General features: G+C 39.7%; 1 protein-coding gene across 8 annotated transcripts in view; it reads left to right on the top strand.

Annotated features, from left to right (window-relative positions):
- LOC109543597 overlaps window positions 1-16852 on the top strand; it is a 74849-nt gene that overhangs the window by 56322 nt on the left and 1675 nt on the right. For 5 of the 8 annotated variants that reach the window (XM_048662193.1, XM_048662190.1, XM_048662191.1 and 2 more), the window contains 12 exons: window positions 1838-2011; window positions 2656-3077; window positions 3144-3570; window positions 6907-7152; window positions 7219-7795; window positions 7857-8323; window positions 11253-11509; window positions 11559-11684; window positions 12459-12587; window positions 12641-12924; window positions 15398-15579; window positions 15632-16006. In XM_048662193.1, coding sequence (XP_048518150.1) covers window positions 1838-2011; window positions 2656-3077; window positions 3144-3570; window positions 6907-7152; window positions 7219-7795; window positions 7857-8323; window positions 11253-11509; window positions 11559-11684; window positions 12459-12587; window positions 12641-12924; window positions 15398-15579; window positions 15632-16006 — 3666 coding nt within the window. The remainder of the gene's footprint in view (window positions 1-1837; window positions 2012-2655; window positions 3078-3143; window positions 3571-6906; window positions 7153-7218; window positions 7796-7856; window positions 8324-11252; window positions 11510-11558; window positions 11685-12458; window positions 12588-12640; window positions 12925-15397; window positions 15580-15631; window positions 16007-16852) is intronic. The other 3 variants (XM_048662197.1, XM_048662195.1, XM_048662196.1) reach the window with 2 other exon arrangements.

The raw sequence follows: 16852 nt of genomic DNA, 5'->3' as shown, positions 1-16852 counted from the left end.
TTTTTTGCCTCAAATGCAATGCCTCAAATACTAACGAGACAACAGGCATATAAATAAATAAAATAACATACCAAATCCATGCAACAAATTTTTGCCATGCAACAAAAAAAATTATTCCGTCTAAAAACCTTTCTTTATTTTTTGATCTTTAAAAAATCGAGAGAACATTTAATTTACTGTTTTTTTATTATCGACATAAAACGACAGACGAGTTTACAGACTATTAATTGAAAACTTCTTAAAAAGTACGGCTTATTTCAAACAATTGACTGGGAAATTCTTGCCGAAATCTTTTAAATCGATTTACATTAAATGAAACTGATTTTGTCATTCCTGAACGTTGCTTGCGTCGGTTTTCTCTCTCACACACATATAACTCTGAGAGAGATTCTCCATCGCCCGTGCCATGCTACGTTCCAACTTGATACCTTTACGTCCAGAAATATTGAGTTTTGAGCGAGACGAATAATATTATTACCCCATTTTTTATGCCGTTTCAAGGAAAAAATCCAGTAGCAAAAAACAAAAATTGTTTATGTTTTGCTTAGAAGCAGAGTCGCTTTCAAAAATTCGTCACGTCTAAACCACAGCATTTAGGAACTTGCCGTTTTTGCTATTTATAGAAGACACTTGGCTGTTGAAACGAAGAAAATTGCTAGTAAGTCAGTAAACAGGAATATTGTTCTCGAATTAACAAATTTTTCGATAACGCTCTTAAGCACATTGACAGTAAACAAATGATTCCGTCTAAACTGGAGCAGATCGAAACGCGCCTTTTCAGCGAGTCATAGAAGATAATTGATTGTCAAAATACATACAAAAAAATTTAAGTGCAGACTAAAAACCTTTATTTATTTTTTGAAGCATATGCAACGGCTCTGAACAAAAGGATCTAAACATGATGAACTTTTAACTGAAACTTGCGACCTTACTCCTACTTTGCATTTTTTGCTCAAAAAAATCGATAAAATTATATTTATTGTTCTTTATTATCGACATAAAATGACAGACGAGTTTACGGACTATTAATTAAAAAAATCCCAAAAAACTACGGCTTTTTTCAAACAATGACTGCGAAATTCGTGCCGAAGTCTTACAAATTGATTTACATTAAATGAAACTGATTTTGTCATTCCTGAACGTTGCTTGCGTTGGTTTTCTCTCTCACACACATATAACTCTGAGAGAGATTCACCATCGCCCGTGCCATGCTACGTTCCAACTTGATACCTTCACGCCTAAAAAAATCAAGAAAATCCAAAGTTGGCAAAAATATGTCAGCGTCATCTAAAGCTTAAACGCCCGCTGAAACTATCGAACAATTGATAACACAACTCTGAAAATGCTCGTCATGCGTGCTCCCGAAACGTCAATAAGACTGAAACGGTTCGCTCGTTGTGTAACCTTATAAAAATGTCTTTGAGGTGAACCTATAAGGATTTGCGACCAAGATAGCGTGAAGTATGAATAAGATAAATAAAAAAAACCTCCAAAAAAACAATTAAAGTAATTTGAGGACAAGGATGAAACCATCCAATTATAAAGTTCACTCGGTAACTTTTTTAAATAACTGTGCACTTTATGGCTCCGCTCGCTTCGCTGCTGATTATTACAGTAGTAACAATATGAAAATTTAAATTCTAAAACTGTTAATTAAACAGCCATCTGATAGAGAAAGATTGCCAATTTTTCACTTGGTTGCTTCCGATAATTATCACGCCGAACTGTGCCGATTAAGGAGTCAAACGCGCACAATGGAAAATCACAATGCCAATCTTCAATAATAAATAAATTCCGGTCGATCCTGGTTATTCAAAGAGTGTTTTTTTCATTAAAGTGCCCAGGGAGAGTCCAAGGGTGATAGGCGCGGTTAATGGAATCGATGGAGACATTGTTCTAACTTCGCCAGTTCGAAAGGAACGCCTCAAACGGTCCAAGAAGGAAATTGCCGAAGAAGCTGCCAAAGTGCTAAGGGAGGCTGATAAGATCGGATGTATTGCCAACGATAGAGGTAATTTATGCAGTAGTTTTTTCCAACAGAACACCCTTATTTTACGTGACATAAACCTGCATATTTAATGCAGGGGCACGGAGCAAGACAAGTTGAAATTTGTAAATCTCAGCAATTCCTATTGAGAATGCAAAAACCGGTTAGTTTCGAGTAGAATGGATCACAATACAATCACATCACAGGAGAACGAGATTTATTTTGCATTTAAACTGAAAAAGTTTATATGAAAACAGTCTGCCATGGAAAACCTCGAGTTATGTAGACGTCCAAAGTCTGACTTTAAATTGATTTTCCCAAAAGCACATTTATAAAAAACACAATACAGAATCGGCACACGGCACTTAAGTAAACACACAATGAAAATCCACCCCGAATTGAAACCAGTCCTGCAGTTAGCAGGCACAATAAACAACCGCACTTGCCTTAAGGACCATAATGATTCTATACTTTACAGGATGGAGACTGGATTAACCTGACACAAAAATCACGCGATTTTTTCAATTTTTTTACAAATTTTTCTGGTTAGAGTAAAACTGGTTAAGAATGTATTAAAAATACATCAAACGTTTATTTTCACTTTGAACTTTCAGATAAGACAAATTGGCCTGAAACGCATCTCAGTGCATGTTTATTGAATTTTTCAGGTCCCATTCCGAAAAAGTTCTACACGCTTCCAAGCAGAAAAAAGGAAAAATCTGGCCAGAAAGACTATCCGTCCCACTCCTTGGACAGGCGCGTTCCCAACAGGCGCGACTCGCTTGACCTACGCGGCCCTAAAAAGCCTCCGCGCACTTTTGCCACAGTTTCCAACGGTTCCAGCTGCTCCAAGCCGTCGATCTTCGACATCTTCAGCAAATCGCCCAAGAGCCCCAAACCGAAGAAATCCAGCCTCCGAAGGAGCGTCAGCGACGCCAGCGCTTTGCGCTCGAAAGCTTTCGGGCCTGAAAGCGATGCTGAAGAGATCAGCAAAAGAATAAACGTTAAGAAACAGTTATCGCCCATCATCGAAGTAACTCAACGGGAAGATTATTTTGCGCCGAACGAAGAGAACGAGAAAAACCCGGAGGTAATCAACCGGATTTCATTGAATCTTCAGTAACTAACTGATAATTTTGGTAATTGTCTTTTGCAGAATCGCTCAGCAAGTGTAACCGATCAACTGAAGAACTACATAGAGGAAGTGGACGCCGCTCTATACAAAGAAACGGGAATTCGGATCGCCAAAACTCCATCACCGCAAAGGGAGCCTCAGCCCATTATAATCGACGTGGACAAAGCCGAGAACATTTCAAGCAGCAAACGGCACAAGCTGAACTTCAACTTGGGGAAAAAGCTCAAGTCGATCACCCAGAAAAAGCCCAAAGCCAATGAAGTTGAAAGGAAGCATGCCCGTAAAGACCCAGCAGCTGTTAAGAGTGAGGAACTGAATTCTTCAGCCGATAAAAAGCCTACCGGCCTAGTGGCCCCCACTGTTAAGGATTCGTATCAGCCAGTCAATCGGTCTCCAGATATGATTCACAGTAGTCAGAAGCCAGTTGAAAAGCCGCCCCTTACTAAAGGTGAGTGCAGCTGAAGCTGATTCAATGTACCCAAGCTCCCTTAGGGTTCAGAGTGCTTTAGCTGAACAATCAACTAAACCGCTTGCTTGTATCGGACAAGAGCTTAGTCACCGGATCTCATTCTTCAAATGCAAAAATAATTTTTGTTGCTAAACTGCCATTTTTATATTTCATTCTTGTTGCTGCAAATCGTAAAAAATTATTCAGAACTGTCGCAAAAAAAATGAAAAAAGTTAACTTTACTCCTCACTGGAAGCTGAACTGTTGCACTATTGCTACAACGATAGTAAGTAATAGAGAAGAAAATAGAAGTTAACTAAATGCACTAGAAATTCTAGTGAGAATCTAACAATTCCACCACATTTGATGATCATTTTCTGCTGATTCTGAGCGGATTTCCTTCAGTAAACTGCTCAACAAAATCAAACTTACGCTGACAAATTTGGACTAAGTTTGGACCTCGATAAATTGCGACTCCTTAGAGAGAATTTATTTCTGTTGGAAGCCTCATTTACACATTAAACAGATAAAGTTTATACAGGGTGGCAAATGAAACAACGAAAAATGGGTGAACGGTCTGCGTGTTCAGTTGGACAAAACACGATTTTTTTCATTTCAACACCACAAATATTAAGATTAGTTTATCTTAAGCACAAAAATTATTTTCTGTTAGTGGGACAGATTTTTCGGTCATTTTTGCCTTTCCTATCGGTCCCTTTTTTCTAGAAACTATGAAGAGTGTAGTGAAGAGTATTTACATGGGAAGGTTTACAAAAAAGTCTTACTTTCAAACTGCCAAAGGTTTGAACTTGAAATTTCGTCACATTAAATAGGAATGGCTCAGCAAAGCACTTGAAAACTTTCTTTAAAAGCTCTTTTTCCTCTCAATTTTTAGACCCTTTTGAATTTGACGCGATATTAAAGAAAACCGCGCAACTTACAGTGCGGTCAAACAAAAATTAATACTGCCCAAGCGAGTCAACGTAGCTATTTGAAAATTGCGCCAAATTAATGGGAAATTTCTATTCAAAATTGCAAAGATTTTAATTAAAATCAAACCATCGACTGACTTTTTAGAAACTTTTGAACTTGAAAAACTCAAAGTGCCACAAACCTTGTAGTGCAGTTAAACAAAAATGTATATCTTATATTATACATTATATAACCAAACTGGTTTCAAGTAGAAAATTAAAATTTCTGCACCGTAAGGACAAATACTTTGTCCAATACGAGACAAATTTTCATTAGAATACGACCCTCCGCTGAAACATCAGCGGCTTTTGAACTTGACGCGATATTAAAGAAAACCGCGCAACTTATCGTGCGGTCAACCAAAAATTAATCCTGCCCAAACGAGTCAACGTAGCTATTTGAAAATTGCGCAGAATTAATGGGAAATTTCTATTCAAAATCGCACAGATCTTAATCAAAATCAAACCATCGATTGATTTTTCAGAAACTTTTGAACTTGAAAACTCAAAGTGCCACAAACTTTGTAGTGCAGTTAATCAAAAATGCATATCGTCCAAACTAGTTTCCAGCAAGTTAAAATTTCTGACAAAGGACGACAAAGGTTTTACCCAGAACTGAGCCAATCTTGATTAAAATCCGGGCGTCCGCCGATGTTTCAGAAGCTTTTGAACTTGACGGAAAATTTCAAGAAGCGCAAAATTTGTAGTGCAGTCAAACATACATGTGTACCTGCCAAACCAGTTCAAGTAGCAAGTTACAATTTCCTCGCGCTGAAGACAAAGGCTTTGGCCAACATGAAGCAAATTTTCAAGCACTAGGAAACTGTAATTTTCAACTTTTAGACGCATCCGAACTTGATGCGATATTAAAAACACCGCGCAACTTATAGTGCGGTCAAACAAAAATGTTTACTGTCCAAACCAGCCAACGTAGTTAATAGGAAACTCTGCGGAATTAATAGCAAGGTTTCAGTCCAAAATCAGACGAATTGCAATTAAAATCCAATTCCCAAATTATTTTTCGGAAGCTTTTGAACGTGGCGAGAACAACAAAAAACTGCAAATTTTGTAGTGCACTTAAACGAAAATGTATATCTTCCAAACTGGTTTCAACTAGAAAGTTAAAATTTCTGCATCGTGATGGCAAAGACTTTGTCCAATACAGGACAAATTTTCATTAGAATGTGAGTGTCCGCTGATGTTTCAGCGGCTTTTGAACTTGACTGGAAATTTCAAGAACCGCAAAATTTGTAGTGCAGTCAAACATACATGTGTACCTGCCAAACCAGTTCAAGTAGCAAGTTACAATTTCCTCGCGCTGAAGACAAAGGCTTTGGCCAACATGAGGGAAATTTTAAAGCACTGGGAAACTTTAATTTTCAATTTTTAGACGCCTTCGAACTTGATGCGATATTAAAAACACCGCGCAACTTATAGTGCGGCAAACAAAAATGTATACTGTCCAAACCAGCCAACGAAGTTAATAGGAAATCCTGCAGAGTTAATAGCAAGGTTCCAGTCCAAAATCAGACCAATTTCGATTAAAATACAGTTCCCAAATTATTTTTCAGAAGCTTTTAAACGTGGCGAGAACATCGAAGAATTGCAAATTTCGTAGTGCACTTAAACAAAAATGTATATCTTTCAAACTGGTTTCAAATAGAAAATTAAATTTTCTGCACAGTGAAGACAAAGACTTTGTCCAATACAGGACAAATTCTCATTAGAATCCGAGCCTCCGCTCATGTTTCAGCGGCTTTTGAACTTGACGTGAAATTTACAGAACCGCGCCATTTGTAAGGACGGTTAAGTAAAAAATCATAACTCCGACTTGAGGGCAATCAGCAACTTAAGACTTCGGCATAGTCAAGACGAACATGTTGCATAAAAGCTTTCGAATGTGCCATAAATTCAGCGTAACCTGTAGCACACTTGAACAAAAATTCATAGCTTTAGCTTTAAACCACTTTAAGTAGGAGCTTGAAATTTTGCTACTGTAAACTAGAAAATTTGTCCCAGTTCCGCACAAATTTCCAATATCATCTAAATACCCAATGATTTTTCATCAGCTTTTGAACTTGAGTTCAGCTTTGGAGTTAAAAAATATGTAACTCTCAAATCAATTGAAACTGCGTCGAAGCTTTGCGTTGTTTCATGTTCCACCTTGTAAGAAGTACGTTGTTTTTAAAAGAAACAGAAATCAAATGGCCCGAAGCAATAAGAAATTTGCGACCTCCAAAGTTAGGGCAGGTTTGGACCTTTTGGGCCTTTTGGGAATTCCTAAAGGCTCAGTTGGTGATTATTGTCTCCGCATGAAGTCCTATGGGCTCGCTCTTGTCTTGATCGGCGCTTATTAACATTTCAGGAAAAGCGGTAAACTCGATGGTAAAACGCTTGAGCAGCGACTCCTGTTCTTCGCCTCCTCCTGCTCGCACTAATGTACTCATTATGCCCAATATCGCGGTGCAACATAACAATAACCAGCCATTCTCATACACGAGAGGCATAAGTCCAGACAAATGCCGATCGAGTGAGGATTTGCCTCGCGATTCTCCGCCTATCACTAAGCCGGTTATCTATGCCCAAGTGGTGTGCACAGCCAATGGGAAACGTGAGTAGCGCCCAACAATCCTCCCAGTTAATCCGCTTGGAATTGGCTGAAAACATGTTTTTGCAGAGAACGAGAAGCTGACAGTGCATAGAGCGTTCAATGGACGGAGGCCCGCCCAGTCGGACTCTGATGAAGGATTGGGGGGCGAAGACAGTACGGGGTTCAATCGGAAGTACGACTCCGAGAAGCTGTTCACTCACTTTGGAGATGATCAGTTCGAAAGTTACCAAAGCGAAACTGAGAAGCTGCTGGATGAAATCGACAAGTACAAGGCGGAAAGCCCCATTCTGCCCAAGTACCGCAGCCCCGCCCGCTTTTCCAGCTGCAATGGAATCATGGAAAGGGGGCGTGGCGATGGGATGGACTCCAAGAGGAGGGAGAGTCTCACTGAAGCCGACCAGATGCACTCCTCCCCTAGTCGGGTGGATTTGAGCGCCAGGCGCGACCTTCTGGAATCCCGGATCAACCGCAGGATTAGCGACAAAACCACCCCATCCCCGGAATTCCACCCCACCAAACCTCCAAGAACCAAAGTGTACGTTTCGGAAAAGTCCTCCAAGTACTACAGGAACGGCTCCTCTAGTCCAGCGGGGTTTAAGGAGAAATACATGTCAGAGACCAAGGCTGACGGCTTTGGCGAAAGGTAAGTCCAAAATACCGGGCGATCAAATTTCATACTCATTGTCCTGATTTCTTTTACGCAGACACTTCCAGACTCACACTAAGAAAGTCTTTGGCGAGCCGCACGAACTTTCAGACACCGAACCCAAAAGCCTGGAGTATCCACTCAGCGACTATCGCTCCTCCCCGGAAACCCAACGTTTCGAGCCTCCATTCACCATCGAGAATATCAGCCGCTACGAGCAACCGAAACTGCTCAAAGACAAGAACATGTATCGATCCACTCCCGAGATCCACAACAGGACTTTGAGTACGGATCGGAACGGATCCTATCACGACTCCTTGCCCAGAGAGGAGGCTCTTGATAAGGGCAGATCGCAGAGGTTCAGGTCGGAGACTTTCCTAAATCGGGAGGAAAGTGACCGGAGGACGGATCGTTTTGTGGATTCGGGAATTGAAAACGACTTTAGACGGGACAGTAGCGAGAACTACAGGCCTGCCAGGCCTTTGAGGACTCATCCAGATCTGTACAATGAGAGTGAAGATGAAGGTAAGGCCAGAAACGAGATGTGTGAGCATAGAATAGTAAGTTTTTTTCAATTTGTGCTATTTTTGCACTTCGTTCTTCAAGAGGTCATTTCTCAAAAACCAGATGGGAGAGCTCTTTGGAGTGTTTGGCAGTCGTTAAAGAAAGCTTTGTGTTAATAGTTGCGCGAGTTTGGACAAAATCCAGTGGAAAGTTTCTTCGGAATGAATTTTGGAACTTTAGAGAGTATCTGATTTCGAGCGGTTTTTGCATTGCATCTTCAAGAACTCATTGCTGGAGACCTGCACGAGGTATCAACTTGCGGTTTCCAACAGAGTTTCAAAGAGGCTTTACTTTAGTTATTTAGCGAGTTTTAGCAGAATATAGAGAAAAGCTTCTTTGGAACGAATTCGGGAACTTGTGTACCTGCGAAACACTACACTTTGTGCCGTTTTTGCACTTCGTTCTTGAAGAGTTTATTTCTCAAGAACTATGTGATGTATCAGTTTGCGACTTTCAGCACGCTTTGACCGAGGATCTAGTTTAACCATTGTGTTAATTTGGGCAGAATCCGAGGAAAACTTTCTTTGGAAGGAATATCGAATATTTGAACAGTTTTTTGATTTGATCGGGTTTTGCACTATATGCTTCAAAAACTCATTTCTCAAGGCCTACAAGAGTTATAAGCTTGCGTAGGGAAAATGTAGGGAAAATCGGCCTCGGAGTTTTGAATAGTTTTTTTCAATTTGTGCGATTTTTGCACTTCATTCTTCAAGAGGCCATTTCTCAAAAACCAGATGGGAGAACTCTTTGGAGTTTCTCGCAGTCTTTAAAGAAAACTTTATGTTAATAGTTGCGTGAGTTTGGACAAAATCCAGTGGAAAGTTTATTTGGAATGAATTTTGGAACTTTAGAGAGTTATTTGATTTAGAGCGGTTTTTGCATTACATCTTCAAGAACCCATTGCTGGAGACCTGCACGAGTTATCAACTTGCGGTTTCGAACAGAGTTTCAAAGAGGCCTTACTTTAGTAATTTAGCGAGTTTCAGCAGAATATAGAGAAAAGCTTCTTTGGGACGAATTCGGGAACTTTGGCCAGTTTTCTCACTTTGTGCGGTTTTTGCACTTCGTTCTTTAAGAGGTTATTTCTCAAGAACTATGTGATGTATCAGTTTACGACTTTCAACAGGCTTTGACCGAGGATCTAGTTTAACCATTGTGTTAATTTGGGCAAAATCCGAGGAAAACTTTCTTTGGAAGGAATATCGGATCTTTGAACAGTTTTTTGATTTGATCAGAATTTGCATTATATGCTTCAAAAACGCATTTCTCAAGGCTTACAAGAGTTATAAGCTTGCGGACTCTAGCGGGGTTTGAAAGATGCTTTACGTTAGTCATTTGTTGAGTTTGAGGACAATGTAGGGAAAATCGGTTTCGTTTTTTAGGACAGTTTTTTCAATTTGTGCAATTTTCGCACTTCATTCTTCAAGAGGCCATTTCTCAAAAACCAGATGGGAGAACTCTTTGGAGTTTTTCGCAATCTTTAAAGAAAGCGTTGTGTTAATAGTTGCGCGAGTTTGGACAAAATCCAGTGGAAAGTTTCTATGGAATGAATTTTGGAACTTTAGAGTTATTTGATCTAGACCGGTTTTTGCATTGCATCTTCAAGAACCCATTTCTCAAGACCTGCACGAGGTATAAACTTGCGGTTTTCAGCAGAGCTTCAAAGATGCTTTACGTTACTTGTTCAGCGAGTTTTAGCAGAATGTAGAGAAAAGCTTCTTTGGAACGAACTCAGGAACTTTGGACAGTTTTCTTAATTTGTGCAGTTTTTGCACTTCGTTCTTGAAGAAGTTATTTCTCAAGAACTGGCTGATGTATCAGTTTGCGACTTTCAACAGACTTTGACCGAGGATCTGGTTTAACCATTGTGTTAATTTGGGCAGCATCCGAGGAAAACGTTCTTTGGAAGGAATATCGGATCTTTGAACAGTTTTTTGATTTGATCGGCTTTTGCACTATATGCTTCAAAAACGCATTTCTCAAGGCCTACAAGAGTTATAAGCTTGAGGATTCTAGCGGGCTTTGAAAGATGCTTTACGTGAGTCATTTGTTGAGTTTGAGGACAATGTAGGGAAAATCGGTTTTGTTTTTTAGGACAGTTTTTTCAATTTGTGCGATTTTTGCACTTCATTCTTCAAGATGCCATTTCTCAAAAACCAGATGGGAGAACTTTTTGGAGTTTTTGGCCGTCTTAAAGAAAGCTCTGTGTGAATAGTTGCGTGAGTTTGGACAAAATTCAGTGGAAAGTTTCTTTGGAATGAATTTTGGAACTTTAGAGAGTTATTTGATTTAGAGCTGTTTTTGCATTGCATCTTCAAGAACCCATTGCTGGAGACCTGCACGAGGTATCAACTTGCGGTTTCCAGCAGAGTTTCAAAGATGCTTTACGTTAGTTATTAAGCGAGTTTCAGAAGAATGTAGAGAAAAGCTTGTTTAGAACGAACTCAGTAACTTTGGCCAGTTTCCTCACTTTGTGCGGTTTTTGCACTTCGTTCTTGAAGAGGTTATTTCTCAAGAACTAGCTGATGTATCAGTTTGCGACTTTCAGCAGGCTTTGACTGAGGAGGTTTTTCTTTCAGGTTTAACCATTGTGTTAATGGGGGCAGAATGCGGAGAAAACTTTTTTTGCAAGTAATTTCGGATCTTTGAACAATTTTTTTTATTTGATCGGTTTTTGCACTACATGTTTCAAGAGACCATTTTCAATTTAGAAGCCAATTTTTGGCAAGTTAGAAACTTTGTCGCAATAAATTGCGGGATTTTCGACACTTTTTTAAGAGCCTATGTCTCAGAAACCAGATGAGGTATCCGCTTACGCACTTTAGCACCTTTGAGCGGAAAACTTTTACCGATTTTTAATTACCAACCATTCAAAATTTCCTCATTTCAGGTTTTGCCAGCTCTTTGCTGATAACGAACGAAAGACATCACACCGAAACCAGCAATTTGCGAAAATCGCGGAAAGACTACGATTCCGATATAAATTCGCGAGACGAATTTTACCGGCATAAAAGTAAATATATTCCGCGAGAACGCAGCATCGACGATGGATCTCATTACGATCCCCGAATCGACAAAGACATCGAACGACCGAAAGTGATCGAAAAGAAACCACCAAAGCCGGAAAAGAAAAGCGGCCTGGAAAAAGTAAGTTCAGCAAATCGAAAGAAAATGTTGCTATTTTGCGATTTTCCAGGTGAAATCTCTGTTTACACGGGAAAAGAAAAAGGACAAGAGCAGCACTTTGCAGAAAGCCAAGTCCAAGCCATTGTACGCCAAACAAGGAGCTGATAATGAGCGAATCAGCACTCAAAATGGGCCAGTGAGTAACTTTGCCATTTTTTTCGATAGAAGATACGCAACTGCAATTAACATTTTTGTAAAAGGGGATTTTTAATATAAATGTCTACGGCGCGCTCAAGGTTTTCAACCGATTGCAATTAGATAACATTGTTTAAAGATCGGCGAAGAATAGTAAATCGACATTGCGTTGGTAAGGAATTTATGCAATCTCGCTCCTTTGATCCGTATTGTCTTTAATAGATTCGCCACAGGTTCGTAGCCTTGTTAACATTAAGACCATATGGGCTTCCAATATTCCTGCAATCATAAAAAATCCCTGCCATGCTCAACATCGACAATAAAAATCACTGAAAGGTTGCAAAGCACCAAAAATATACCTGCCGGTTGACTCGGGGATTTTTTATGTAAATATGACCAGTTTCAGGTTGCAAAATAAACCACTTAAAAGTAACCCTCTTCGGCTGCCTCTCGTCGTTCTAAGATCGTTAAATCAACTTCTTTAATTGGACAGGATGTGTTTTTGCCCAAAATATCATACCATACGAGTTTCGGCCGACATTATTTGAAAAATCACACTGGGAGCATCATTTCGTATTAGACGCGTTTGCTGCGCTACTCTGATAGCATGACTTTTATTTAAAAATGTTCCGTTCAGGTGCTCTATAAAATGTTTTTCGAACAGTTTGCGAGAAAAGTCGCTTTTAAATATTCAGATTCTTCTATCCTCAATTATTCTGTACCGAAATCCACATGATTAAACCCTCAAATGTTCAAGTTATTGACGATTTTGCAGAGCCCCGATTATAGAAACAGGCGACGCCTTTCCACGCCCAGTCCATCGAGGGACGGCCCGAAGAAACCCGAATCCACACACAGCAGTTGGTTCAAATCCCTGGATCGACTAACGAAAAGAAAGGAAAAGGTACTTTCACCAATAACACCTTGAAGAGGAACCGTTAATCACATTAATTCCAGCGAAATAAGGACGGAAACCTGACCAGCACAGAAGACGAGGGAAACGGACGCCAAACGCGAATCTCCTCATCCACCAGCAATTTGCGCTTCTTCGGAGACACCGACCAGGAGTCCACTGGAGACAGCTTAAGAGGGGCCACTCTGGCTAAGAAAAGGCCGGGTTTGCGCAGCCAATCCACTAGGGAGTTGCACAATATTTCAGAAGAAAGTCGGAAGGGAGCAAATCTCGGTAGGAAGAGCGACGTTCTGCACAAATCGCTGACGAACATATCGGAAACCGATAGGTAAGCTGTTGAACAAATTTTCCTTAATTTGAGAGTCAAGTGTCTTCTTTTATCGTTGACCAAAAAGGCAATTTGCTACGTGGTTTAGTTTAGACATGCGGAATTTTTAACGCCAGGCTGCTTAAGAGCGTTAGTGAATATCAAGTGAGTGAGTTTGTTAATTCCTGGAAAATCTTCCTAAGAACGGATTTACTTGAAATTTTATGTATTTTGACAATCACTTATCTTCTATGGCTCTCTAAAAAGGCGCTCTCTCGATCTGCTCCGGTTTAGACGGAATTACTTTTTTACTGTCAATGGACTTAAGAGCGTCACTATCATCGAAAAATGTGTAAATTCGAGAAAAATACTCCGGTGCACTGATTTACTTGCAATTTTCTTAGTTTCAACAGCCAAGTGTCTTCTGTAAATAGCCAAAAAGGCAAGTTCCTAAATGCTGTAGTTTAGTCGTGAGGAATTTTTGAAAGTGAGTCTGCTTCTGAGCAAAACACATAAACAATTGTTGTTTTTTGCCACTGGATTGTTTCTTAAAAGAGCTTAAAAATTGGGGTAATAATATTAATCGTCTCGCTCAAAACTCAATATTTCTAGCCGTAAAGGTATCAAGTTGGAACGTAGCAAGGCACGGGCGATGGTAAGTCTCTCTCAGACTCATATGAGTGGGAGAGAGAAAACCCATGCAAGCAACGTTCTGGAATGACAAAATCAGTATCATTTAATGTAAATCGATTTAAAAGATTTCGCAACAAATTTCGCAGTGATAGGTTGATATCATTTTTTGATAATTTTTGAATTAATAGTCTGTAAATTTGTCTGCCTTTTTATGTTTATAATAAAAAAACAGAAAATTAAAATTTCTGGCTCGATTTTTGAGCAAAAAATGCAAAGTAGGAGTGTTATCGCAAAGTTCAGTTAAAAGTTCACCATGTTTAGACCTTTTGGTTCTGAATGGTTGCTTATGCTTAAAAAAATAAATACAGGATTTTAGTGTGCACTATATTTTTTTAAATGTATTTTGACAATCAATTATTTTCTATGACTCACTAAAAAGGCGCGTCTCGATCTGCTCTAGTTTAGACGGAATGATTTGTTTACTGTCAATGTGCTTAAGAGCGTTAGTGAGTATCCTCGAAAAATTTGTTAATTCGAGAAAAATATTCCTGTTGACTGACTTACTTGCAATTTTCTTTGTTTCAACAGCCAAGTGTAATTCTTCTGTAAATAGCCAAAAAGGCATGTTCCTAAATGCTGTAGTTTAGACGTGAGGAATTTTTGAAAGCAAGACTTCTTCTGAGCAAAACACATAAACAATTGTTGTTTTTTTGCCACTGGTTTTTTTTTTGAAACGGCTTACCAATTGGGGTAATAATATTAATCGCTCTCTCAAAAGTCAATATTTCTAGCCGTAAAGGTATCAAGTAGGAACGTAGCAAGGCACGGGCGATGGTAAGTCTCTCTCAGACTCTTATGTGTCTGAGAGAGAAAACCGATGCAAGCAACGTTCTGGAATGACAACATCAGTTTCATTTAATGTAAATCGATTTACGAGATTTCGCAGTGATTGGTTGAATGGTTAAAATAATTTTTTGAGAATTTTTTAATTGATGGTCTGTAGACTTGTCTGTCGTTTTATGTTTATAATAAAAAACAGAAAATTAAATTTCTCGATTTCGATCGACTAAAAAAGCTCGATTTTTGAGCAAAAAATGCCAAGTAGGAGTGATCGCAAATTCCAGTTAAAAGTTCACCATGTTTAGACGCTTTGGTTCTGATTAGTTGCATATGCTTCAAAAAATAAATAAAGGTTTTTAGTGTGCACCTTAAAGAGTATCAAGCAAAATTTTGTAAATTAAAAAATCTTGCCCAAGACTTATTTGCCTTGCAGTTTTCGCTGATTCAACAGTCAAGTGTCTTCAATAAATGACAAAAAAGGGAACCGCTCTACCTGCTTTAGTCTAAAGATGAGCAATTTTTGAAAACCACTGTGCTAAAGAGCGTTTGTATCAATTGAAAATGTTTCTAAAGATTAATGTGATTGAAAATTTCCACATTTAGATAATCAAGTGTCCTCCATTAAGGGCCAAAAAGACACATTTCTACGTGCTTTAGTTTAGACGTTAACACCTTTGCTCGAAAACTGGTCGCCGTTCTGAACTACGAAAAAGTATGCTTATTCAACACCAAACAAGACATAATTTCGCATATCTTCATGTAAATTAAGTCATTTATGGGTGGGAAAAAACTAGATTCTGAAAAAGTCACGTTTGGCCGCAAATCGCAAAAACCGTCTTCAGCCCCTAAACTGCATCCTCATTTCGCCATTTCCAGTGTTTTGGTGTTTAAATTTGATTTTTTCTTAAAGTTGGAACCTCAACATGTTCCGCCTGGCCATTTTGCCATTTTTAATCCGATCCCAAACCTGCTTCCAAATCAAACTTTCGGTTTCATCTCTGATAATGCACATGTTTTGAAGGGAACTGAAGGGCAGCAGGACGAATCTGAAACCGCCAATGTCCCCAACCTCCCGCTACATGCACGACCGAGAGGACCGCAGAAGACGCAAAAGACCCGACATGAGTTCCGTGGAAAGTTCAACTGAAGGCGACAGCAGCCAGCAATCCCAAAGAAGCATCGTGTATCTTCATGCGGCCACAGGTAGCCAATAGGGCCTGAACTCCTCCAAGGGCACTAATCCAAATCTTTCTAGTGGGCGACATCCCTGGACCTGAATATCTTCGAAACGGGCCACGGGCTGCTTCAAGAGAAGACCTCACTTCGAGCGGCTCCAGCTTCATTCAGCCGCAAGTGAAGACTCTGAGTCGATCGTTTTCGGTTTTGGCTCCTTGGAAGCCGCGCCATCAAAAAGAGGCGCTCGACATCGACTACACGCAATATAACAAAAATGGGAAAAAGTTCGAGCAAAGGACGGCTCGGAACGTGTCGAATCGCAACGACAACTCCACCCTTAAGCGGAGAGCGCAAGAAAACCGCAGGAACAATCAGCAGTCGCTGAACAACAGAAACTCCAGAAGCAAGGAGAACTTGGCAGGGTTTAAGCAGTCCAAAGATGAGATTTTGCGAGGTAGGTCAATGTTCGGGTGCGGACAAAAGCTCCACTGTCTCAAGCTGGTTGGCAGTGACGCAACAACTGTCGGTCTTTTTCTATTCTTCTTCTTAGCGTGCCTTAACCCTCGCGGACGTTGGCTATCAACATGTCAATTTTAATTTTATTGACGGCATTTCTAAATAGCTGTATAGATGTAAGTCCAAACCACTTCCTGGGCCTCTTTTACTGTTGATCCTTCCTTGAGCTATTAACTAGAGTAGACGATATTTTTGATGTCCTTTTATGTGTCCGAGGTATTCCAGTTTCCTCTTTTTAACTGTGAGTGTAATTTCTCTCTCTTTCCCAATTAGCTGCAGCACCTCTTTATTAGTTATGTGGTCAGTCCACGAGATTCTGAGGATACGGCGGTATATCCACTTTTCAAAGGCGTTTAATTTTTCCATTATTTTCATCATTGTGTGTCTGATCTTTGCTCAGCACCATCCACTTTGTTTTTGATATATTTAGGCTAAGATCGTGGTCTGCACTCGCTTTCTGTATTCTTTCCATGACGCGCTGCAATTCGTCTATGTTGTTGGCTAGTATGACTGTATCATCAGCATATCGCACATTGTTAATCCACTCTCCGTTTATCTGTATACCCTCTGTTACCTCTTCCAACGCTTTTCCAAATACGTCTTCCGAGTATATATTGAAGAGGAGCGGAGACAGGCTTTTTTATTTCTATGTTGTCAGAATACGGGTTGTTCAGCTTTATCTTAGCGGTTTGTCCCCAATACATGTTTGCTATTATGCGGATATCTTTATTATCGATGCCGGTATTTTCGATGATCTTTAGTAATAGCTCATGGTCTACGCTGT

The sequence above is a fragment of the Dendroctonus ponderosae genome, unplaced genomic scaffold (genome assembly GCF_020466585.1).
Source record: "Dendroctonus ponderosae isolate FM_Combo_2020 unplaced genomic scaffold, Dpon_F_20191213v2 Dpon_F_20191213_10, whole genome shotgun sequence".
Lineage (NCBI taxonomy): Eukaryota > Metazoa > Arthropoda > Insecta > Coleoptera > Curculionidae > Dendroctonus > Dendroctonus ponderosae.
The sequence above is the reverse complement of the archived record's forward strand: the minus strand, read 5'-3'. Positions and strand labels throughout refer to the sequence as shown.